This window comes from Pan paniscus, chromosome 18 (genome assembly GCF_029289425.2).
Source record: "Pan paniscus chromosome 18, NHGRI_mPanPan1-v2.0_pri, whole genome shotgun sequence".
Taxonomy (NCBI): Eukaryota; Metazoa; Chordata; class Mammalia; order Primates; family Hominidae; genus Pan; species Pan paniscus.
In genome coordinates, this window is record NC_073267.2 from 35,111,320 (window position 1) to 35,138,657 (window position 27,338).

The window sequence follows — 27,338 nt, forward strand, 5'->3', positions numbered from 1 at the left end:
TAAGTCCATTAAACCTCATTCTCTTGTAAATTGCCAAGTCTTGAGTATGTCTTCATCAGCAGTGCGAAAATGGACTAATACAGTAAATTGGTACCAGGAGTGGGGCACTGCTGAAAAGACACCCAAGAATATAAAAGCAACTTTGGAACTGGGTAACAGGCAGAGGTTGGAACAATTTGGAGGGCTCAGAAGAAGACAGGAAAATGTGGGAAAGTTTGGAACTTCCTAGAGACTTATTGAATGGCTTTGCTCAAAATGCTGGTAGTGATGTGGACGATAAAGTCCAGGCTGAGGTGGTCTCACATGGAAATAAGGAACTTTTTGGGAACTGAAGCAAAGGTGACTCTTGTTATGTTTTACCAAAGGGACTGGTGACATTTTGCTCCTGCTGTGGAGATCTCTGGAACTTTAAATTTGAGAGAGATGAGTTAGGGTATCTGGTGGAAGACATTCCTAAGCAGCGAAGCATTCAAGATGTGACTTGGGTGCTTTTAAAGGCATTCAGTTTTATGAGGAAAGGGGACCATAAAAGCTTGGAAAATTGCAGCCTGAAAATGCAATAGAAAAGAAAATCCCATTTTCTGAGAAGAAATTCAAGCCAGCTGCAGAAATTTTCCTAAGTAACAAGGAGGTGTATGTTAATCCCCAAGACAATGGTGAAAATATCTCCAGAGCATTTCAGAGGTATTCACGGCAGCTCCTCCCATCACAGGCCTGGAGGCCCAGGAAGAAAAAATGGTTTTGTAAGCTGGGCCCAAGGCCCCCCTACTGTGGGGAATCTAGGCAGTTGGTGCCCTGAGTCCCAGCCACTTGAATGACTAAAAGGGGCCACGGTATAGCTCAGACCATGGCTTCAGAGGTTGCAAGCCCCAATCCATGGCAGCTTCCACCTGGTGTTGAGCTGCAGGTGCACAGAAGTCAAGAATTGAGGTTTGAGAACCTCTGCCTAGATTTCAGAGGATGTATAGAAATGCCTGGATGTCCAGGCAGAAGTTTGCTGCAGGGGTGTGGCCCTCATGGAGAATCTCTGCTACGGCAGTGCTGAAGGGGTCAGAGCCCCCACACTGAGTCCCTACTAGGGCCCACCCAGTGGAGCTGTGAGAAGAGGGCCACTGCCCTCCAGACCCCTGAATGGTAGAACCACTAACAGCTTGCACTCTTCACCTAGAAAAGCTGCAGACACTCAACACTAGCCTGTGAAAGCAGCTGGGAGGAAGGCTTTACCCTGCAAAGCCACAGGGGCAGAGCTTCCCAAGACCATGGAAACTCACTTTTTGCGTCAGTATGACCTGAATGTGAGACATGGAGTCAGAAGAGATCATTTTCAAACTTTAAAATTTGACTGCCCTGCTAGATTTTGAACTTGCATGGGACTGGCAGCCCCTTTGTTTTTGTCAATTTCTCCCATTTTGAATGACTGTATTTACTTGCCGTTACCCCCATTGTATCTAGGAAATAACTAATTGGCTTTTGATTTTACAGGCTTATGGGCAGAAGGCGCTTGACTTGTCTTGGATGAGACTTCGGACTTTTTAGTTAATGCTGAAATGAGTTAAGACTTTGGGGGACTGTTGGGAAAGCATGATTGGATTTGAAATGTGAAGACATGAGATTTGGGAGGGGCCAGGGGTGGAATGATATGGTTTGGCTCTGTGTTCCTACCCAAATCTCATCTTGTAGCTCCCATAATTCCCAGGAGTTGTGGGAGGGACCCAATGGGAGATTATTGAATCATGGGGACAGGTCTTTTCCCTGCTGTTTTTGTGATAGTGAATGGTCTCATAAGGTCTGATGGTTTGAAAAATGGGAGTTTTCCTGCACAAGTTCTCTCTGTTTGTCTGCTGTCATCCACGTAAGATGTGACTTGCTCCTCTTTGCCTTCCACCATGATTGTGAGGCCTCCCCAGCCATGTGGAACTGTGAGTCCATTAAATTTCTTTCTTTTGTGAATTTCCCAGTCTCTGGTATGTCTTTATCAGCAGCATGAAAATGGACTAATACACCAACATTACCAGAAATGTGTGAGTAATGCATTGTGCTACAATGTTAAAATGGCTATATTACTAGTTGATAGGCATTTTTCAGCTCTATTATATTCTTATGGGACCATTGTCATATATGTGGTACATAGTTTACTAAAACATTGTTATGCAGCACATGACTGTATTCTAGTTTTCATTTATATGACTTTATATCATCTACTTTTTAAGTTTACTTTCAAAATGTGTGCCTATCATAATTTTTATTTCTAATTTGTTTTATTCCATGCCAATGGATTTTCTGAGAATAATAAAAAAGAATGAAACTTTATGCCCATCAGTGAATGACCCAAAGCTTTCTCTGTTGTAGGATGGAGATTATTACTACAATTATCATACCTAAATGGTCATATTTACTGTCTGTGACAAATACGTAACTGAATATATAAGCTGTTTGTGAAATTTGACTTTGGATTTGATGAAGAGGTTCTCATAGAGACTACCTCATATTTTTTCACCTATATTTAGATAGAACAGAAACATAATTTTTAATAAGAACAAAAAAAATTATTGTAATTGAGGAATGGCATGAAAAAAGATTACTTGATGACTCAAAGTGATTAGCACTTACTTACCACATACAGTGTTTTAGACACTGTACTAAGCTGTGGCACATTTATAGGCATAACACCCAAAGTTTAAAAATAAATAATTGAAAGATTCATTGGAAATGACAGATTGGCACATTTTTAGTCATACCAGGTGACAGTAAGACAATCATAAAAGTTGACTTTTGGTGTACAATTAATAAATGAATATAAAGAATGTTACATAATTTTGTTAGAAATTTGACTAAGTTGTCATAGAAATAAACCAGCAGCATTTCAACCAGTAAACAGAGGATGTGCATTTTTAAAAGGAAAATCTGACAAAGGTATGCTTTAGGCCGGAAAATTTTTATTGAATTAATGATAGGAATGTAATGTCATATTTTCTGAACACTCTAAGTTACAATAGAAAGTATCTATTAAAATATATTAGTCAGTTTTCCCAGCACCATTTATTAAATAGGGAATCCTTTCCCCATTGCTTGTTTTTCTCAGGTTTGTCAAAGATCAGATAGTTGTAGGTAAGCGGCGTTATTTCTGAGGGCTCTGTTCTGTTCCATTGATCTATATCTCTGTTTTGGTACCAGTACCATGCTGTTTTGGTTACTGTAGCCTTGTAGTATAGTTTGAAGTCAGGTAGTGTGATGCCTCCAGCTTTGTTCTTTTGGCTTAGGATTGCCTTGGCGATGCGGGCTCTTTTTTGGTTCCATATGAACTTTAAAGTAGTTTTTTCCAATTCTGTGAAGAAAGTCATTGGTAGCTTGATGGGGATGGCATTGAATCTGTAAATTACCTTGGGCAGTATGGCCGTTTTCACGATATTGATTCTTCCTACCCATGAGCATGGAATGTTCTTCCATTTGTTTGTATCCTCTTTTATTTCCTTGAGCAGTGGTTTGTAGTTCTCCTTGAAGAGGTCCTTCACATCCCTTGTAAGTTGGATTCCTAGGTATTTTATTCTCTTTGAAGCAATTGTGAATGGGAGTTCACTCACGATTTGGCTCTCTGTTTGTCTGTTGTTGGTGTATAGGAATGCTTGTGATTTTTGTACATTGATTTTGTATCCTGAGACTTTGCTGAAGTTGCTTATCAGCTTAAGGAGATTTTGGGCTGAGACGATGGGGTTTTCTAGATAAACAATCATGTCGTCTGCAAACAGGGACAATTTGACTTCCTCTTTTCCTAATTGAATACCCTTTATTTCCTTCTCCTGCCTGATTGCCCTGGCCAGAACTTCCAACACTATGTTTATTGCGGCATTATTCACAATAGCAAAGACTTGGAACCAACCCAAATGTCCAACAATGATAGACTGGATTAAGAAAATGTGGCACATATACACCATGGAATACTATGCAGCCATAAAAAAATGATGAGTTCACGTCCTTTGTAGGGACATGGATGAAATTGGAAACCATCATTCTCAGTAAACTATCGCAAGAACAAAAAACCAAACACCGCATATTCTCACTCATAGGTGGGAATTGAACAATGAGATCACATGGACATAGGAAGGGGAATATCACACTCTGGGGACTGTGGTGGGGAGGGGGGAGGGGGGAGGGATAGCATTGGGAGATATACCTAATGCTAGATGACGAGTTAGTGGGTGCAGCGCACCAGCATGGCACATGTATACATATGTAACTAACCTGCACAATGTGCACATGTACCCTAAAACTTAAAGTATAATAAAAAAAAAATAAATAAATAAATAAAATATATTAGTCAATTCTCATGCTGCTATGAAGAAATTCCCAAGACTGGTTAATTTATAAAGGAAAGAGGTTTAATTGATTCAGTTCCACAGGGCTGGGGAGGCCTCATGATACTTAAAATCATAGTGGAAGAAAAAGCAAACACGTCCTTCTACACACGATGGCAGGATAGAGAAGTGCGGAATGAAGGGGGGAAGCTCCTTACAAAACCATCAGATCTTGTGAGAACTCACTCTCTATCATGAGAAGAGCATGGAGGTAACCGACCCCATGATTCAATTACCTCCCACTGGGTCGCTCCCATAACACATGGGGATTATGGGAACTACAATCAAGCTGAGATTTGGGTGGGGACACAGCCAAACCATATCATTATGCCCTTGGCCTCTCCCAAATCTCATGTCCTCACATTTCAAAACACAATCATGCCTTCCCAGCAGTTCCCCACAGTTTTAACTAATTCCAGCATTAATGCAAAAGTCCAAGTCCAAAGTCTCATCTGGGACAAGGCAAGTCCCTTTCACCCATGAGCCTGTAAATTCAAAAACAAGTTAGTTACTTCCTAGATACAGCGGGGGTACGGGCATTGGGTAAATACACCCATTTCAAGTGAATGAAATTGGCCAAAATGAAGAGGCTACAGGCCCCATGCAAGTCTGAAATCCAGCAGGGCAGTGAAATCTTAAAGCTCCAAAATGATCTCCTCTTACTCCATGTCTCTCATCCAGGTCACACTAATGCAAGAGGTGAGTTCCCATGGCTTTGGGCAGCTCCACCCCTTTGGCTTTGCAGGGTATAGCCCCCCTCCTGGCTGCTTTCACAAGCCGTCATTGAGCGCCTGTGGCTTTTCCAGGTGTAGGGTGCAAGCTGTTCATGGATCTACCATTTCTGGGATCTTGAGGATGGTGGCACTATTCTCACAGCTCCATTAGGCAATGCCCCAGTGGGGACTCTGTTTGAAGGCTCCGATTCCACATTTTCCTCCCATATTGCCCTAGCAGAGGTTTAGTTTTTTGTGTTTTTTTGTTTTTTTTTGTTGAGATGGAGTCTCACTCTGTCACCAAGGCTGGAGTGCAGTGGTGCGATCTCAGCTTACCGCAACCTTCGCCTCCCGGGTTCAAGCGATTCTCTTGTCTCAGCCTGGGACTACAGGCACATGCCACCATGCCTGGCTAATTTTTGTATTTTTAGCAGAGATGGGGTTTCATCATATTGGTCAGGCTGGTCTCGAACTTCTGACCTCAGGTGATCCACCCACCATGGCCTCCCAAAGTGCTGGGATTACAGGCATGAGCCACCGGGCCCAGCCACAAGTGCCAGTTTCTTACATGCATACATTGCATAGTGGTGATGTCTGGGCTTTTAGCATACTCATCACCTGAACAGTGAAATTTCTGCTGAATCGTTTTTCACCCCTCACCCTCCTTCCACCCTCCAACCTTTCGTGGACTCCAGGGACTGTTATTTCACTCTATAAGTCAATAAGTGCCTATTGTTTAGCTCCTACTTATGAGATCAAACAGTATTGAATGTTCTCTTCCTGAGTTATTTCACTAAGGAAAATGGCTTCCAGTTTCATCCATGTTGCTGCGAAATACATGATTTCTATTTTTTATTGCTGAGTATTTTGTGGTACATGTGTACCACATTTTAATTTTTTTATTTTTAATTTTTTGGGTAACATAGTAGGTGTTATGTGTCTGTGAGGTATACGAAATATTTTGATACTGACACACAATGTGTAATAATCACATCAGGGTTAATGGGGATTCATCACCTCAAGCATTTCTTCCTTGTGTTATAAACAATTCAATTATACTCTTGTAGTTATTTTTAAATGTACAATTACATTAATTTTGACTACAATCACCCTCTTGTGCTAGCAAATACTATATCTTAATTCTTTCTATTTTTTTGTATGCATCAATTATTCCCACTCTCTCACCCACTGGTAACCATCAGTGGATTATGGGCTAGGGGTGCATATCGTTCTCAGCCTCTGGTAAACACCATTCTACTCTATCTCCATGAGTTCAATTGCTTTAATTTTTAGCTGCCACAAATAAGTGAGAACCTGCAAAGTTTGTCTTTCGGCACGTGGCTTATTTTGCCTAATATGATGACTTCCGGTTCCATACATATTGTTGCAAATGACAGAATCTTATTCTTTTTTACAGCTGAATAGTCCATTGTGTACATGTCCCACATTATTTATACATTCATCTGTTGATGAACACTTAGGTTGCTTTCATATCTTGACTATTGTGAATAGCACTGTAAATAAACATAAGAATGCAGATTTTGTTTTAATATAGTGATTTATCTCTCTTTGGGTATATACCTAATAGTGGGATTGCTGCAGCTAATGGTAGTTCTATTTTTAGTTCTTTAAGAACTCTCCATACTGTTTTCCATAAAGGTACTAATTTACATTCCCACCAACAGGGTATAAGCGTTCCCTTATCCCTGTAGCCTCACCAACATCTGTTGCTTTTAGACGTTTTGATAATAGCCATTCTGACTCATGTAAGTTGGTATCTCATTGTGGTTTTCATTTGTATTTCTCTGATGATTAATGATGTTTAGGATCTTTTCATGTGTTTATTGGCCACTGGCATATGTTGTTTTGGAAAATGTCTCTCTGTTGTGTTCTTTGCCCACTTTTTAATGGGGTCACTTGTTTTCCTCTTACTGAGTTGTTTTGAGTTCCTTGTAAATTCTGGATGTCAGCCCTTTGTCATATGCATAGTTTGCAAATATTTTCTTCTGTTCTGTAGGTTGTCTGTTTACTCTGTTATTTCTTTTGCTGTACAGAAGCTTTTTAGTTTAATTGAGTCTACTTCTGTTTTTCTTGTGTTTGCTTTTGAGGACTTTGTCATAAATTCTTTGCCTAGGCCAATGTCTAGAAGAGTTTTTCCTAAGTTTTCTTTCTTCCAGAATTTTTATAGTTTCAGGTCTTATGTTTAGATCTTTAATCCATCTTGAGTTAATTTTTCTATATGGTCAGAGGTCTAGGTCCAGTTTTATTCTTCTGCATATGGCTATCCAATTTTCCCAGCACCATTATTGAATAGGGAGAGTGTCATTTCCCCAGTGGACATGTTTGCTGACTTTGTCAAAAATTGGTTGTTTGGATGGTTGATTGGATGCGACTTTGTTTCATAGCTCTTTCTTCTGTTCCATTGACCTATGTCTATTTTTATACCAGTACTACATTGTTTTAATTACTATAGCCTCATAGCATAATTTGAAGTTGGATAATGTGAAGCCTCTGGCATGGTTCTTTTTGCTTAGAACTTCTTTGGCTATTTTGGTTCCATATCAGGATCTTTTTTTGGTTCCATATGAATTTTAGGACTTCTTTTCTAATTCTGAAAAAAAGGACATTGGTAACTGGATAGGGATTGCATTAGATCTGTAGGTTGTTTTGGCCAGTATGGCCATTGTGAAAATATTGATTCTTCCAATTCATGAGCATATGCTATTTTTTCTTTGTTTATGGAATCTATGATTTTTTTCACTAGTGTTTTGTAGTTCTCCTTATAGAGATCTCTTACCTCCTCAGTTAAATATACTTCTGCATATTTTATTTTTTGAAGCAATTGTAAATGGGGTTGCCTTCTTGTTTTGTTCCTCAGCTAGATCACTATTGGTGTATAGAATCAGTATTGATTTCTGTACATTAATTTCATATCCTGAAATTTTACTGAATTTATTGATCAAATCTGAGAGTTTTGTGGTGGAGTCTTTAGGGTTTCCTTAATATAAGATCATATCATCAGTGAATAAGAATAATTTTACTTCCTCTTTTTCAATTTACATGCCTTTTATTTCTTTCTCTTGCCTGATTGTGCTGGCAAGGATTTCCAGTACTGTGTTGAATAACAGTGGCGACAGTGGGCATCTTTGTCATGTTCCAGTTCTTACAGGAAATGCTTTCAGCTTTTCCCCAGTAAGTACGATGTTGACCTTGTGTTTGTTGTATATGGGCTTTATTATGTTGAGGTATGTTGCTTTTATAGCTGGTTTGTGGTGGGTTTTTTAATGAAACGATGCTGAATTTTATCAAAGGCTTTTTCTGCATCTGTTGGGATAATCATATCATTTTTGTCCTTAATTCTGTTTATGTGATGTATCACGTTTATTGATTCGTGTATATCAAACTATCCTTGCATCTCTGGTATGAGTCCCACCTGATCATAATGCATTATCTTTTTTATGCTCTATTGGATTTAATTTTCTAGTTTTTTTGTTGAGGGTTTTTGCATCTGTTGAAGTATACTGGTCTGTAGTTTGTGTGTCCGTGTCTGATTTTGGTATCAGGGTGACACTGGCCTTGTAGAATGAGTTGGGGAGAATTCCCTTCTCCTTGATTTTTTGGAATAGTTTCAGGAGGATTGGTATTAATTCTTCTTTGTGTGTTTGGTAGAATTCTGCTGTGAAGCCATCTAGTCGTGAGCTTTTTGTTGTTGTTATTGGAAGTTTGGTTGGGAGGTTGTTTTGTTTTTTTGGTTTTGGGGCTTTTTGTTCGTTTGTTTTTACTAATTAAGTCTTGCTACTCATTATTTGTTGTTCAGGCGTTGTACTTCTTTCTAGTTCAATCTTGATAGGTTGAGCATTTCCAGGAATTTATCAATTTCCTCTCAGTTTGTACATGTACAGTTTTTCATGATAGTCTCTGAGGATCTCTTGCATTTCTGTGGTATCAGTTGTAATGCCTCCTTTTTTCACTTCTTATTATGTTTATTTGGGTCTTTTCTGGTTAGTCTAGCTAGTGGTTTATCAATTTTCTTTTTAAGAACCAACTTTTTGTTTCATTGGTCCTTTGTATTTTTTGGTCTCTATTTCCTTTAGTTCTGCCCTGATCTTTGTTATTTCTTTTCTTCTGCTAACTTTAGGTTTGGTTTATTCTTTTTCTATTAATAGTCACTGAGGTTGTAATGGTAGGATGTTAATTTGTGATCTTTCTCCCTTTTTGATGTAGATGTTTAATGCTATAAACTTCCCTCTTAGCACTGTTTTTGCTATATCTCACAGGTTTTGGTGTGTTATGTTTTTCTTTTCATTCATTTCAGAAAAAATAATTTCTGACTTAATTTTTGTTATCAACCCAGTGATTAGTCAGGAGCATGCTCTTTAGTTTTCATATATTTATGTAGCTTCCAAAGTTCCTCTTGACATTGATTTCTAGCTTTATTCCACTTTGATCTGAAATAATTGGATTGTTTCAAAATGATATAATTTTGATTGTTTTAAATCTTTTAGGACTTGTTTTGTGGCCTAACATGTTGTCTATCTTGGAAAATGTTCCATGTGCTGATGAAAAGGATGTATATTTTATGGTTGTTGGATAGAATGTTCTGTAAGTCTGTGAATTTCCTTTGGTCTAAAGTCCAGTATAAGTTCAATGTTTCTATTAATTTTCTGTCTTGGTGATCTGTCTAGTGCTCTGAGTAAGGTGTTAAAATCCCTACTATTATTGTATTGCTGTCAAATTCTTTCTTTAGGTCTAGTAGTATTTGTTTTGGGTACTCCAAAGTTGGGTGCATATATATTTAGAATTGTTATATTCTCTTGCTGACAACTGTTAATCTTCTGGCTCTCAAATGGTCCCTTTATCATTATATAATGACCTTCTTTGTCTTTTACTACCTTTTTTGATTTAAAGTCTATTTTATCTGATATAAATATATCTATGTCTGCTTGTTTTTGGTTTTTGTTTGCATGGAATATCTTTTTCCATCTCTTTGCAATCAATGTATGTGTCTTTACAGGTGGGTTTCTTATAGGCAGCATATAGTTGGATAATGTTTTTAATCAATTCTGCCAATCTGCATTTTTTAAGTGGGGGATTTAGTCCATTTACATTTAAGGTTAATATTGATACATGAGTCTTTGTTCCTGTCATATTATTGATTGTTTTCAAGCTGTTTTATAAATTCTTTGTTTCTTTATTTTTCTTTTTCTGTCATTGTGGTTTGATGAAATTCTGTTGCATTGACATTTGATTCCTTTCTCTTCCTGCTTTGTGTGATTGTTTTGTATAAACACACGAAGTGAGTTTTATATTTACCTGTGTTTTTGTGATGGTGAATATTGAGATTTCATTTCCATGTTTAAGACCACTTTGAGCATTTCCTGTTGTGCTGATTTAGTGTTGACAAATTCACTCAGCATTTGCTTGTCTGGGAAGAACTTTCTTCTTCATTTATGAAGCTTATCCTGGCAGGATACAAAATTTTTGGCTGACAAATAACATTTTAAGCATATAGAAAATATATCAAGTAATGTAATAAACCTGTCACCCAGCCTCCACAGGTACTAATCATGTGCCATTTTTGTTTCATCTATATTTCAACCCACTCCTCACGCCCCCAACTGTATTATTATTTGGGGTTTTTTTTGTGAAACAATGTATTTACATTAAAAAGTAGAATCTTAACTGTATCCTTTTGAGAAAACAATGTACCCATATAAACTTCCTCCTTCTAAGAATAAAATTCCCAGCCGGGTATGATGGCTTATGCCTGTAACCCCAGCACTTTGAGAGGCCGAGGCAGGCAGATCACCTGAGGTCAGGAATTCGAGACTAGCCTGGCCAACATGATGAAACCCTGTTGCCACTAAAAATACAAAAGTTAGCCTGGTGTGGTGGTGCCTGCCTGTAGCTCACCTACCTGGGAGGCTGAGGCAGGAGAATCGCTGGAACCCAGGAGGTGGAGGCTGCAGTGAGCTGAGATCATGCCACTGCACTCCAGCCTGGGTGACAGAGTGAGACTCTGTCTCAAAAACAGAAAAAAAAAAAAAGAATAAAATTCCCCACTTCACAACCATTAATGTGCATATGAATCACATGGGAATATGATGTGTCAGAGGTTGAAGAGGTGGCCAGGAAAAGTATTTTGATGGCAGGCTGGAGAACATCATGAGAGGAAACTTCGGGCCTGTTGACTGTCATCTTGGCAATAAGTGTTGGATCCTAGCCAAAGTGCTTGGATGCAACATGGAGCCAATCAATAAATCCATCCCCCATGCTTTTCCTGGCCATGAGGTAATTGGCAGCCTTGTTCATGTCTTGATGGGAAGCTCTGCCATGTGGAAGGATCACATCTCAGGTTTCTTGACAACTGGATGACTTTTGAGAACAGATCTAGGACAGATCTATTCTTGGATTGTGGACAGGCATCAGCCTACTGACATCATATGGAACAGGTGACATCCAAATATGTTAAGAACCTCTGACAATGAAGAGTAAAACACAAACTCAATTTTAAAAGGCACAGGACCTATGAAAACATTTTATGGTAAAAGAAATACAAATGGTCATTTCCCATATAAAGAGGCATCCAACCTCAGTGGTGGTCACAGGAAAATAAATTACAAAAAAAAAGAAGTTTTGTGTGACCATCAGTTAGGAAAATAGAATGCTTCCTACTAATCTTTTCATGGTAAGTAAAAACATACTAGCCAGGCATAGTGTCTCATGCCTGTAATCTCAGCACTTTGGGATGCTGAGGCATGAGGATCTCTTAAGCTCAGGAGTTTGAGGCTACAGTGAGCTATGATCATGCCCTCTAGCATGGTTAACAGAGAGTGAGACCCGTTTCTAACTAAATAAATAAATGAGTGAATGAACATACGTACATACATATATACACACTGTTTTTTACAAGTGTATAGGGACTGTAAATGGCCTTTTAAGGCACAATTAACAAATATATATTGAGTTGAAAGAAACATGTTCTTGCATGCAGGATTCTACCTCCTGGAATGCATCTGATGACACTACTTGAAAATGTGCATAGAAATGCCCACACTAGCATGTTGGTGGTGGACATATAAATAATAGAAAAACAAAACAAAACAAAAAGAAAAGTACATATATGTGAGGAATCTTTTTGGTTATCCTGGGTTTCTAAGATAATGTTCATAGAAGCAAAGCAAGTCAAATGAAGAACAACTGAGCAGGAAACGAGGGGGGAAAATACCCTCAGAGTAATAAGATTATCTCATTACACTTAAGTTTTGCTGATGCTTCAGGTTTCCTGGGTAAGTTATGCAAAGCATCTCTCTCTGAAAACCTTCTTGCTGCAGAACAAACCATGTTTAGTGTCTGTATGTGTCTCAACTTCCCGTCTGCACCTGGGGGATGGGAAAAAGGGCATGGTCCTTGCCTGTGTTTTGGAGTGAAAGAAGCATTAAAGGTCTTGTAAACTTTACCAAGGATTCTCCTGGTCTCATTTCAGATCCAACTTCCAACTACAGGCAGCCTCTGTGGTTTTTTTTTTTTAATGTATAATCAAGATGTACTTTGATTTGGACTCTATTGCTATTTGACCTGTATATGCAGTTTCAAGATAGCCCCATACACCTGCCTGCAATGATCCTTCAGGAATAGAATGGGTTTCTGAGTTGAGGAACTTGGGAGTATACTGAGCCCTTTGTGTATTTTTATTAAGTTTCTCTATTTATGCCAGGAGAAGGCTGTGGACAAAAAGTAAATGAGGGGACACTGGAATCCTGATGTCCAAAGATTCCAGTGTTCAAGGATTATTTGAACCCTTCAGATATCTCATTTTTGCTTTGTTCCTTCTGTCAGTCTTAGTAAAGGGTCCTGGAGTCAGAAGTTGCTGGGGCTTTCTTGCTTTCAGCGTCTACTTTTTATTTAAGCCCATGGGTTTGGGAACAGGGTCCCACCACAGCACTTCACTGGGCACCTCCTGATCCTGGCCATGTGTCCTAAAATCTGTCAGTTCTTGCATGTTCTCTGTGGGTTGAGGAGCAGGGAGGTCAGTGAGTCAGCAGCAATCACAGGTGGCTTTCAGAGGTTCTTGTGAGGATATATTTTTGGATTTCAGTACTGGTTTTTCAGGACAGAAACAGACAAGTGGCCAATTAGGTGTCTTGCAATTCATAATGCAAAGTCATATCCACAACTTATTGTAAACAGAAACACAAAGAGAAAGAACCAGAGCATGCAAGGTTAATGATGATAATCCAGCTGAATGGATCAGCTTAGATCATGCATGCTGAGCAGACTCTACAGAGCATAGTGGGGCTCCCAGGGTGACTGAAGGGGAATGAGGTAGAGGGAGAGTTTCCCTCTTCAGCTGGACTTTTTGCTGCCTCAAAAATTCAGTTGATTGGGTTAGCTTTACATATGATCTAATCAGTCCAATGCAGTCGCATTTGATCTAATCATCTCCCCCACTTTCAAGCTAGGAAAGGATATTTTATTTGGTGTTTATTTTTTCTCTGCATTATTATCTTATCACATATGCCTACATCTAATATAATGAACTACAATTTGATATTTGTCATTTCCAAGCATTTGAGAAATTATAACATCTGTGTGTACAATTTTAACACTACATATAATTTTCTTCATGTGCAAAATATATATACACATGTCAATATGTGGTCTGTCTAATTCTGCATCTTGAAATCTGGGCAGGGTCTTAAATACTTCTAGGTGGGTATTGGAGCACAAATCAGATAAGCATAAGTTCCTTGCATTCCTGTTCCTGTGTCCCCAGCTTTGAATTCCTGCTTATTAACATGATGATGGGGCTCTGCAAGTCTCCCCCTTATCTGTATCTAGGTCCCCAGGGCATTCACTGATGGAAAAACTTCTTACTGAGGTCATGATGAGTGGCAGGAGGGAGCAGTCTCTTCAGCCAATAGGACTGACCCATGTCCAGCTTAAGGGCTTAGAAAAGCAGGTTCACAAGAACAACCTGCACCTGATTCTGGGCATGTGAGAGAGAGAGCAAGCACCTTTCACTGGAGCTTCACCATAGGATGGGGAACTGAAGACCAGACTCCCACTGCCCCTCCATCCAATGCCCCATTGACCCACCTTCTTTCCAACAGGTCTCCTTTACAGAAAGGGGCTTGGATAAGGAGGAAAGACCATCAGAAGAAAAGATAAGACGCTCTCTTCTCATTCCAGTAAGAGCCACATGCAAGGCAAGGTAAGGCCTTTGGCTATTCCTATGGAGGTTGGCAAGAGGGGTAGAATTAGGGATACTGATCTGTGTCTTTGGTGGGGTTTCATTTTGAGATTAGAAATGGAAAATGACTTATAGTCATCAGAGAGATTTCAGAAATATGGCTATCATCCCCTGGAATTCTATGCTTCCCATTCACACTTGACACTGGTGAACAGCCTTGATTGAGAGAATGACCCACAAATATGGGTCAAGTACAGACTTTGCAGCTCTGTGCCTAGGAAGAGATGAGTCACCTAAACTTTCTTTTGCACTGAGATCAGAGCCCAATTCAAATGAGGAGAATTCCAAGGAAACTAAACTCAAAGTCAGAAGCAGCACTGCTAAATTATGTAAGATGTGATTCTTCCAAGGTGAGAAGAGATAGTGGATGGGTAAACACAGACTCCTCTGGGAAGGGAACTGGGAGCTCTTTGGCATCCAGGTTCTTATAAATCTTGGACTCTGGAGAACAGAGAAGAACCAAGTTTTGGTGGCTACCTCAGCTCTGGTGTGTCCAGGATGGACTAGAGCGCCTAAGGTGTTCAGTTGGAGGCAGTCACTCAAACTCCCATTTTATCCACAGAATCAGAGTCCAGCTCAGATGGGGGAACTCTAGGAAGAGAGAAATCCATTCCATGGACAGCTGCCAAGATAGAGCAGGTAGGATCTTCCTTTTTTGTTCCAAAGGGCAGAGAAGCAGGTTACTTATACAGAGATTGAGCAGGAAAGGGATTTCTCAGTGGCTGAGAGGATTTTAGAGATCCTGACATCCAGAAAGCATTTGGGGTCCCAGGAGGGGTTTAGCCTCCCTTCCTTAGGGAGACAGAGGGGGCAGGGAAGGAGGAGGAAAGACAAGTGGGGTTAACCTGAAGGTGCATGGGGACATTCTGGGAATGAGCATCCATGGGAGCTGTTGTGGTAAGTCACATGCTTCCTCTTCAGGACAGCATCAAGGACATGAGCCGAAAGTGCAAAAGGACTGCTTGACTTTGGAAAAGAAATCAAAGGCCTCTCTGACACTGTACACATCAGTGAAATGAGGAGACCCATGATGCCTGCTGTGGGGGACCCCCAGAGGCCCACACCGGGCACAGCAAGCGGCCCAGATCTCAGTCTCTAGGAGACCACCCACTGCCACTTCAGAAAAGCCTGGTGACCTCTCTGCACACTCCATCTGAAGCCATTTATCACAACACAGCCCAGGTGTGGGAACAGTAGGCCTATTCTCTGCTGACCTGGGAGCAGCTGTCTGAGCTCACCCTGGCTGCAGGGGGACTCTGTGCTATGGTACAAACCTGTGCCATGGCCGCCCAGATGGCCTATGTCTTCCCCACTGGTGAAAGTGGTGAAAGTGGGCATCTTTGTTTCTTGCTTGTTTTCCAAGGGAATGCTTCCAGCATTTGCCCATTAACTATAATGTTGGCTGTGGGTTTTTCATGGATGGCTCTAATTGTTTTGAAGTATGTTCCTTTGATACCTAGTTTATGGAGAATTTTTAACGTGAAGCAGTGTTGAATTTTATCAAAAGCCTTTTCTGCATCTATTGAGATAATAATGATGTTTTTGTCTTTGGTTATGTTTATGTGATGAATCACATTTATTAATTTATGTATGTTGAACCAATGTCCGCCTCCTGGGTTCCAGCAATTCCAGTGGATTAGCTGTTTGATGTGTTGCTGGATTTGGTTTGCAACTATTTGTTGAGGATTTTTGCATCAGTATTTATCAAAGATATTGATCCTAAAGGTTTCTTTTTTGTTGTGTCTCTGCCAGGTTTTGGCCTCATAGAATGAGTTGGGGAGGCCTCCCTCCTCAATTTTTTGGAATAGTTTCAGTAGGAATAGTACCAGCTCTCCTTTGTACATCTGGTAGAATTTGGCTGTGAATCCATCTGGTCCTGGGCTTTTTTTGGTCGGTAGGCTATTTATTACTGACTTAATTTTGGAGCTCATTATTGGTCTGTTCAGGGAATTAATTTCTTCTTGGTTCTGTCTTGAGAGGGTGTATACGTCCAGGAATTGATCCATCTTTTTTAGGTTTTCTAGTTTGTGTGCATAGAGGTATTTGTAGGCATTTCTGATGTTTATTTTTATTTCTGTAGGGTCAGTGGTAACATCTCTTTCATTATTTCCAATATATGTTTATTTGGATCTTCTCTCTTTTCTTCTTTATTAGTCTAGCTAGTGACCTATCTTATTAATTTTTTCAGCAAAGCAACTCCTGGATTTGTTGATCTTTTAAATGGCTTTTTCATGTCTTCATTTCCTTCAGTTCAGCTTTGAATTTGGTTATTTCTTATCTTCTGCTAGCTTTAGGGCTGATTTGTTCTTGCTTCTCTCTTTCAGTCGTGATGTTAGGTTGTTAACTTGAGATCTTTTGAACTTTTTGATGTGGCTATTTAGTGCTATGAATTTCCCACTTAACACTACCTTAGCTGTGTCCCAGAGATTCTGATATGTTGCATCTTTGTTCTTACTAGTTTCAAAGAACTTCTTGATTTCTGCCTTAATTTCATTATTCACCCAAAAGTCATTCAGCAGCATATAAGAAAAGCCATAGAAAGTACCTAAAATATATAAATATGGACATAAGCAAATGGAAAATTACACCACATTTTTAGGTCGAAAAAATATTATGAACATCAGTTGTGCTTCAGCTAATTTATTAATTTAATTTTGTTCCAATACAGATACCATTAGGTATTAGAGGTAGGCATGTTATTGGGGAAAAAATCTTGCAGATGCAAACACAAATAAGCCAAGAAAACTCTAAGGAAAAAAAAATAAGATTGGCCATCCCTATGAGACATCTTGATTGATGAAAAGACTGATAGACCATTGTAGCTAAAAATTCAGACACAGACCAAAGTTAAACAACAGAAATTTGAGCCTCACAGTTAAGAGAGCCTCACAGCTATTGAGGCTGTAAAGTTCAAGATCAATGCATCAGCAAATTTGGTGTCTGATGAGAGCCCTGTTTCTCATAGATGGTGTGTCCTCACATGGCAGAAGGGGCAAGGGCACTCCCTTCAACCTCCTTCACAAGGGCACTAATTCCATTCATGAGGATGGTGCCCTCCTGGCTTATTCACTTCCCCAAAGATCCCATACCTCATACTATTACATGGGGGGATTAAGTTTCCACATATTAATTTGGAGATTGGGGCACACAAATATTCAGACTACAGCAGAGGGTTAAAAAGCAGTAAAAATTACAGTAGAGATAACATCATTAATACTTGGGGTTTGGGAATATGATGTTCCTATCACAAAGGCTAAAACAACAATGTATTTCTTACAACCTGTAACAAAATAAAGCTCCAATAAAAGGTAAATCTGTATAGCAAAAAAAAAATAAATAAGTTTTGATAAGGTTACAATGCTAACGGATTGTACAAGGAACTTTGAGGTTTCTGAGGATTGTCAGGGCCCCAGCGTTCCCTCCTATGATATTTTTCCTGAAGTTTCTGACACTCTTCCTCAAACTGAAAGTGAAAAAAAATATTTTCCATGTCCTGAGTTTCACATATCCCCAGTGAAAAATGTGAGTCACTGAGAGAGACTCTCTGTCCCTTTCACATACTAGGGATTCACTCACTTTTCTCAGATGAATGCCACCACCCAAGCTGCTTGCCCACCTTCCCTTCCTCAGGATTTGAAGTTAGCTATGCTTCTCTGGTGAACTCTCATATTTCTGCTTGAATAAAAGCTCAGCGTGCCTCTCTATGCACTATTTTGCTATTTCCAACGTGGAAGACAAAAAACAACCAGTATTCCTAATAGCCCCATCATGAATACTACTCATGTACATTTATAAAGGCATGATTAAATTCATTGCTTGATGTTCACATGATGCCATTACTTTAGAGGGCAAAAACCACAACCAACCTAAAAATTCTATCACCCACTCTAATGAATGAACCACAATAACATGCGATCAGGCAGATAAGTTTCCAAACATGTGGAATTCAAAATCTACATAGAAAATAAGTCATGCTATATGATTCCATGTATATAAGATACAAATAGTTGAAAGTACACATAAATTATACCGTTAGGAGTCAGAGTCATGGTTACTCCTGGGGTAGTGACTGGGAAGGGCACAAGGAGGTGGCTGGGGTCTGATGAAGTTCTGTTTTGCAACCTAAGGCATGCACACAGAGGTGGGTTCACTTTGTTGAAATTTCATTTAGTTGTGCACTCATGGCCTGTGCAACTATTCCAACTTTTTAAAAAAAATACATACCATCAATTAAAACACAAAGAGGGAACATAAATGGATTAGTGATTTTTGTTGTTGTTGTTGTTGTTGTTTGAGATAGGGTTTCACTCTGTCGCCTAGGCTGGAGTCAAGTGGTGTGACCATTTGACTCCAGCCTAGGCAAGACAGTGAAACACATGGCCTTGGCCTCCTCCTGAGTAGCTGGGACTTCAGGCATGTGGCACCATGCCTGGCTAAGTTTTTAATTTTTTGTAAAGACTGGGTCTCACTGTGTTGCCCAGGCCGGTCTCAAACTCCTGAGCTCAAGCGATCCTCCTGCCTTGGGCTCCCAAAGTGCTGGGATTACAAGCGTGAGCCACCTCACCTGGCTGGATTAGTAATTTAATGCCTTAATGTTGTCAAAGTGGAGGTTGAAAGTATTAAATAACTTTATACCATGATTAATATTTTAAAGTTTGTTGTAACCTCTGTTAAAAAGTAAGATCTACTGATATAACCCCCAAATAACAGAGTTAACTATGAATTTTTAAAATATATGTATAACATAGAAGATGTTAAAATAGGAAGAATCAGAAAAGACGATGGGTATTCTGAAGAATACAGAAAGTTGGTATATCCAATGCCAAATATGACCTTTAAAATATTAAACATAAATAGCTAAATTATGCCTGTCAAAGTCAAATATTATTTGACTATATTCAATCAGATATTCCTCCAAGAGATACAACTAAAACATAAACATAATCTTTATATGTATTTATGTTTTAGTTATATATCTCTCGAAGGAGTAGAAAAATTAGAAGATACATTATATGTAATTTTAACCAATTAAAATTAAAGTAGAAGAAGTAAAGGTACATTATATGTGATTTTAACCAATTAATCAGTGAAGATGGTGATATATCAGATAAAAAAGACAATACAGTTAAAGTAGTTTAACATCATTGTAATTAATATTATTTTTACATTTCTTAAAGTATAATCTTCCAATATTATTGCTTGATGAATAGCAAACATAGTCTGATTATCCCCACACAGTTAGACATATGTAGGTGTTTTTCTGCATGTATCACCAATCCCTTGTAACGTCAGTTTCACAACTGTGCTTATAATTCTGTGGGGGATGAGTAAACAACTGGACATTGTGCAAAAGTACACAATATGCATATAAATGATAAAATCAGCAGATTTTGTATTCTGTGTCAGGCAAAGCAGAGCCTGGAGACACCAGCGTCACAGCTGATGGAAACAAAAAGGCTGAGAGTTGGGGAACACACACCATTGTGAGCAGAAATGCTCACCAGCCACCGCCTAAGAGGAATAAAAGGAGCCAAAAACTGACAAAAGGAAAAGACGATGTAAAAGCATACATAAATGCTCCCCAGGACCAGTATGGTTTAGGTGACTCTGGACTCAGGGGAGGACCTGGACGGCAGGTGGGTCCCATGAGTGTGTTGGACCTGCAGCTTGTGCCGGCGCAGGATGAAAACCATGGAGCCTCTGGCCCAAGCCATAATTCCCAAATCCAAAACATCAGGGAATCAGAACAGCACTGCACACAGGGAGTGTGAGATTTTGACACGAATCATGGCATAACAGTATCCATTATCTATTTTCCTTGTGATGGCTGCATTGAGTTATAGCCAGACGCATAAAGAGGAAAATTATTTACTAGTGTGTTTAGGATCCAGCATGAGAGAATCAAGTGTCCAATGAGCTCGGGAACTATTATTCTGAGCTCTGCCCTACTGGAGTCCCTGGGGAAATAGCGATGGCCTGGAAGACACTCAGGCAGCAAGTGCTGCCAGGAGGAACACCCCTGCCCAGTCTCTGAAGGAAGAATAGAAGTTCACATGAAAAATCGTTGAAGGTGTTCAAACCAAAGATGTCATTGTCTGCCAGATTTCTTTAGAGGGAATGACCAAGGAGTTGGCTATGATCAGGTGCATGATAATCAAATCTGTGCACCTTAACCTGCACCCAGTGAGGAAAAGGGAGACATAATGATAAAGAAGAGAGTTTCCCAGAATTTACAGAGTCAAATGTGTCAGTCTGTCTTCTGCTAAACAATCCATCATGGTTGAGTATCGTTGAACAAAGTGATTCCTGCACCTGCAGATTATTCAGGTGATTATGACATGACCTCTTGGACAGGGTATTCCAGAGAAACAAAACCAATTTAAATTGTTTAAATAACTCAAATCATTGAATTAATAAATTATTCTAATTTACTTAAAATAAATACATGCAATGTATTTATACATATTAATATTTAATAAATGTTTATTCATTTTAAGAAATTGGCTCATGTAACTATAGAGGCTGAGAATTCCCATTATCTGCTGCCTTCAAGTCAGAAACCCAGGACACTCAGCGGTGTCACTTGAAGGTTCGAGAACCAGGAGTGCTGAGGGCAGTAGAAGATCCCTTCAGGAGTAGCCCCAGGTAAGGAACCCCAAAGAGTGACAACACTTCCTTGACAATAGACCCCAACAGAACTTGGAACACTGGAAACCAGGCACCCACATTCTAGAAACAGTCTCTCCCCAGCTCACTTGGCTGAAGACACTAAAGAGAACTAGATGTTATCCTGCTGATCCCAATTTCCTATGTTTCTGGCACCAGAAAACCCTGAATGATAGGTTTTTCTGAAGCTGCTGACATCGGGTCAGCCCTCAATATCATCACCTCTAGCCATGTTCAGGAGGTACTCAAAGGTAACACTGGCAGCTGAGAGCAGGCCAATCAATGTCTGGCCACCACCCTAATCCCACCTGAACAGTCACACCCCACCTCCCTTTGTGTGTTCACACAGTGGGGTGATGTCATGTGGGTCTGGCCTGTCCTGAGCAGACCCAGGTGTTGGGTTGTCAGATACCAAGTGACCCATCACATTCACTCCTCAGATCATGGCTCAAAAGTCTGCAGAGCAGAGACAAGAGATTGACAAAGAGGTGTTGATGAGGTAATGTATTCCATTTCCCTAGGTGAAAGGCAGGTGCACCACACTGTGAACAAGGACCAGTGCTGGACTGGAATGAGTGCAGGAGCAAAACGTTCTCTAAGGTGGGCACGGTGGCTCACGCCTGTAATCCCAGCACTTTGGGAGGCCAAGGTGGGGGGTCACCTGAGGTCAGGAGTTCGAGACCAGCTTGGTCAACATGGTGAAACCCTGTCTCTACTAAAAATACAAAAAAAAATTAGCCAGGCCTGGTGGTGGGTGCCTGTAATCCCAGCTACTTGCGAGCCTGAAGCAGAATTGCTTAAACCTGGGAGGCAGAGAGCCGAGACCACATCATTGCACTCCAGCCTGGACAACAAGAAAGAAACTCTGTCTCAAAAAAAAAAAAAAGTTATCTAATCCAGAACCTGGAGGGGGCTGGGGAAGGCCTTCTACTGAGACACTACTGTAAATGGCTTCATTCTGTACACACACACACACACACACACACACGTGGGTGAAAAAGTATGTAAACCTTGATATACAGATGTAGATATTCATTCTATTAGTTCTGTTTCTCTGTCTTCTTGAGTATAGCCATCTTAGTGGGTGTGAATTAACACTTCATTGTGGTTTTGATTTGAATTTCCCTAATGAATAAGAATTCTGAGCATCTTTTCATGTGCTCATTGGCCATGTATGTTTTATTGCAATATCCTCATGCATTGTTATCACCAATAATTAAAACATTCTCTGGTAAAGTATTTTTCTAAGTTAATTTACTTATAAAAATTACAAAGGCATGAAGTGATTTACTCAATGAATGCTGTTGTCCCATTTAATTTTTCATGTCATATGTCATAATATGAGCTGATTCTCTCATTGGCATGTCCTGTATTTCTGAAATGAACTCTTTTCAATCATTTTGTATACCTGTATATTAATTATACATGCAAATCCATGACTTATGCTTGCTTAGTTTTAAGTTTTGACATAATGTATGTATTATGAATCTTATTATTTGACAGAAATCACTTTTTCCTCTAAGTTTTCTAATTTATTAGCATAAAGTTGTTTGTCTTAGAATGTAGACTTTTTAAAAATCTCCATGATGTTTTAAATACTGTTTATTTTTTAATATTAAGTATATCTTTTCACATTTTTATTAACATTGCAGTAAGCTCTATTTTATCATTAATTTTATTTTATTCTATTCCATGTAATACTTATTCTAAATTTTTTACTTACATTATACTTTATGATAACACATTATTTAGGCTAAGCTTCTTTTATTTTTTTGAGACAGTGTCTTGCTCTGTTGGCCAGACTGGAGAGCAGTGGCACAATTTAGGCTTACTGCAACCTCCGCTTCCCAGGTTCAAGCGATTCTCCTCAGCCTCCCAAGTGGCTGGGATTACAGGTGCCCACCACCACGCCTGGCTAATTTTTGTATTTTTAGTAGAGATGGGGTTGCACCCTGTTAGCCAGGCTGGTCTCAAACCCCTGACCTCAGGTAATCCGCCCACCTCAGCCTCCAAAACTGGTGGGATTACAGGCATGAGCCACCTCGCCTGGCCAAGGTTAAGCTTCTTTTTATAATTTAATTTCAGAGTTTGACATCAAAAACACATATTGTCAGGCATCGTCTATTGCAGTATTTGAATTTGCAGCCATTGAATTTTCTCTAACTACTTTTGAACAAATACAGTGTACAACTTGAATATGAAGAATTTTTATTGTCTTTTCATCTGAAAAGTTCTAAATATTAATTAGGAATATTGCTCAGTTTTTAGGTTTAGTATTTAAAATTGCTTCATAAGCTATTTAAAAATATTTAATAGTGGCAAGGTTAATCTCTATGATTAAAATATTTTACATTCATTAAATCTCCCTTTGTGATTGCATTATTTCAATCATTCTATATTGCTGAGTAATGCAACACATAGCCCAGTTTCGATATATGTCCATTAGGCCAAACTTATGCATTGTATTTTTCAAATATTTGAATTTTCAAGACATTTTACCTGCTTTACCTAACAATAATAAGAAAATGTCTGTGGAAATTTTTCACTTCACCTACATGATTACCCCATTTGTTTTATGATTCTTTCAAATTGGCTTCCTTGAATATTTCAAGGCAGCAATTACCACCAACTCCCTAGAAAAAGGGAAGCATAAGCCTCCCCAGAGTCCCTGGCGTCGTCTCCTCCAGGGACAGTGACTGGTTCCACCAGATTCACTTCCCAGAGGCCACCCTGATGCCTATTTCTTCTGAACAGGCTAATTGGGATTATTGCTAATACAGCATATTCTACCCTCACAGGGTCCCGAAAATTAGGCAGTTTTCTTGATGAGTCTCATATTCCTCGGCTGTGAGTCAAATTCTAACGAAAACCTCTTTCTACAGTCCTGTGCTCATTTCACTCCACCCAGACCACTGCGTCCATTTTTACCTTAAAATATTTGAAATGGACGACTCTCCTCCCACAAAAAATTGTGCGAGAAGGCAAAGGAAATTTTAACAAAAGGATCAGATGTGCAAGAGGTTCGTTACCCTGTTACTGTCTGTGGAGATGTGCATGGTCAATTACATGATCTTATGGAACTCTTTAGAATTGGTGGAAAATCACCAGATACAAACTACTTATTAATGGGTGACTATGTAGACAGAGGATATTATTCAGTGGAGACTGTGACTCTTCTTGTAGCATTCGTTATCCAGAACGCATTACAATATTGAGAGGAAATCACAAAAGCCAACAAATTACCCAAGTATATGGCTTTTATGATGAATGTCCGCGAAAGTATGGGAATGCCAATGTTTGAAAATACTTTACAGATCTCTTTGATTATCTTCCACTTACAACTTTAGTAGATGGACAGATATTCTGCCTCCATGGTGGCCTGTCTCCATCCATATACACACTGGATCATATAAGAGCCCTGGGTCGTTTACAGGAAGTTCCACATGAGGGCGCAATGTATGATCTATTACGGTCAGATCCAGATGATCGTGGTGGATGGGGTATTTCACCCTGTGTGCTGGCTACACATTTGGACAAGACATTTCTGAAACCTTTAACCATGCCAATGGTCTCACACTGGTTTCTCGTGCCCACCAGCTTGTAATGGAGGGATACCATTGGTGTCATGATCAGAATGTGGTTACTATTTTCAGTGCACCCAATTACTGTTATTGTTGTGGTAACCAGGCTGCGATCATGGAATTAGATGACGCTTTAAGATATTCCTTCCTTCAGTTTGACCCAGCACCTTGTTGTGGCGAGCCTCATGTTACACAGCACACCCCAGACTACTTCCTATAAATTTCTCCTGGGAAACCTGCCTTTGTATGTGGAAGTATACCTGGCTTATTAAAATATATGTATTTAAAAACAAAAAGCAACAGTAATCTATGTGTTTCTGTAACAAATTGGGATCTGTCTTGGCGTTAAACCACATCATGGACCAAATGTGCCATACTAATGATGAGCATTTAGTACAATTTGAGACTGAAATTTAGTACACTATGTTCTAGATAGGTCACTCTAACAGTTTGCCTGCTGTATTTATAGTAACCATTTTCCTCTGGATTGTTCAAGCAGAAAAGGTAACTAATTGCTTCATCTCCTTTTGTGCTTATTTGGAAATTTTAGTTACAGTGTTTAACTAGCATGGATTAATAGAGTTGGAGTTTTATTTTTAAGAAAAATTCACAAGCTAACTTCCACTAATCCATTACCCTTTATTTTATTGAAATGTATAATTAACTTAACTGAAGAAAGGGTTCTTCTTGGGAGTACGTTGTCGTAACATTTAGAGATTTCCCTTCATTTAAACTAAATTACTGTTGTATGTTGATCTGCTGCATATTTCTGTCATGACAGTGCTTGCATCCTATTTGGTGTAGTCAGCAAATAAACTTTTCATTTTAAACGAACAAATATAAGAAGCATGAACACAGGATCTACACATCAGAAAAATCATAGAGGGACAGAATTTTTAAAAAATAACCAAAACTAGTCTCATTAAAGTATAATTATCAAGGACAAAAAGAAAATTTTACAACTTGAAAATAGGAAAAAATGAAGATTAATTCAAAACAAAAAAGGACATGAACTATGACTTTCTTCTCACTTTCTTCATTGATCATTACTTAAGCTTCTTTATTTCATCAAACTTTTCTTACACTGCTGTGCCCAGTTAATTCTATGACATTTTTTATTAATTGGTTTAAAGTTGCATTGTTCCAACTTATTAGAGGCCCATTTTTAATTAATAATTTGCCTCTTAACTTCTCCATTGCAACATTAACAAAATGAAAATTATGAAATTACAAACAAAATGAAAATTATGAAAGCACTTTGCAAAAACATTTCATCTGTAACTGTTGTTTATGATACATGAAAAATCCTTGAAGGGCAAAGACGGATTCTGAGTCTTACATACACTGCAATTGACTGCCCATTGTGGTCCTTAACCTGCAGGAAGAAATCAACAAACGGCCATTCATTATACAAAAAGAAGACAATCCACATAAATCGGAGAACTATCTGACCAGCTTAGGAAACTGTGGATTCCTTCCACAGCAGGCAGAGCCCAGCCTGGGTATCCTGGGATGGCGGCTCATGAGCACAAAGGGGCTGACCGTGGGAAAACAGGCAGTGATCAGTGCAGAGGCGTTCAACGGCCACCAACTGGGATTAGGAAAAAGAGACATATGTAAAGATGGAGGAGAGCGAGTAAAGTAACACAAGGTGCTCACCAGGACCAGGATGCTTTGGGTGACTCTGGACTCAGGGGAGGATCTGGGGGAGAGGTTGGTCCCATGAATGTGCTGGACCTGCTGCTTGAGCCTGTGCAGGATAAAAACCATGGAGCCACTGGCCAAGGTCATGAGCCCCAAACACAAAACATCAAGGGATGATAACAAGACAATATGTAATGAATGTGGAATTCTGCTCCTACTTCCTCCAGAACAATATCCATAATCATTTGTCTTTGTGCTATTTATGCTGTTCCACTTGCCAGTCACATGTAGAGGAACAGTAATATTTACCAGCGTGTTCAGAATCCAGCACGGGACCAGGATAAAAGACCTGATGTATTTGTGAGCATGTAGCTTCAGCTCTGCCCACCTGAATTCACTGGGGCTGATGGTGATGACCTGGAAGACACTCAGGAGGCAGGCATTGCCAGTGCACACAGCCCTGCCCACTCTGTGAACATAAAACACAAATTTGCATCCAATATCACTGAGGGAATCTTTCAACCCAAAAGCAGCCATTGTTTGCGGGATTCCTTTAGAGAGTATAACCAAGGAGTTGGCTATGGTCAGATGCTTGAGAATCAGATCTGTGGACTGTAACATACCTCTGGTGAAATGAAGGAAACTATAGTGGTAAAGAAGAAAGAAATTCCCCAGGAATCCAACCATGATCTGAGATAAGATCATGCCTATTGCAAAATCCTTGGAGGCCATTTGTCATTTTTCAGTGACTGATAATTACATTCAAAGTGAGAGAACCCTGTGTGGAAACATAAAGTTTCACTTTTGCAAATAAAATCCACTATTGTCCACTTACCATTGTTTCCAACTTAGACATTTTCTTATTAGACCCTGTTTTTTAAATAAGAGTTTTGCTCTAAAAAGAAGAACATATGCATCCCCATGAGAAGAGTACTATATTAGTGTTTTGCATATAACTTTTACAATAATTCTGTGGTATAAGTGCTTTACTATTTCCATTTTACAGGTAAGAAGATCTTACACAAGGAAGCTTAATGAATTTTCTAAAGTAACTGCTTTGTAAGAGGCAGAATCAAAATTGGACAATGTGTTTAATCACTGTGTGTCTCACCCTTGGACATAGTATGTT

The 27,338-nt window shown here is 39.3% G+C and overlaps 1 protein-coding gene and 1 pseudogene across 1 annotated transcript; one reads left to right on the forward strand and one right to left on the reverse strand.

Annotated features, from left to right (window-relative positions):
• LOC130540896 (serine/threonine-protein phosphatase 2A catalytic subunit beta isoform-like) overlaps positions 1 to 27,025 on the forward strand; it is a 35,701-nt pseudogene extending 8,676 nt beyond the window's left edge.
• On the reverse strand, positions 26,009 to 26,941 carry LOC100978282 (vomeronasal type-1 receptor 3). The gene has a single exon (XM_055100175.2). It carries the CDS (start codon positions 26,939 to 26,941, stop codon positions 26,009 to 26,011), a length of 933 nt encoding a protein of 310 aa, XP_054956150.1.
• Positions 27,026 to 27,338: the final 313 nt, after the last annotated feature.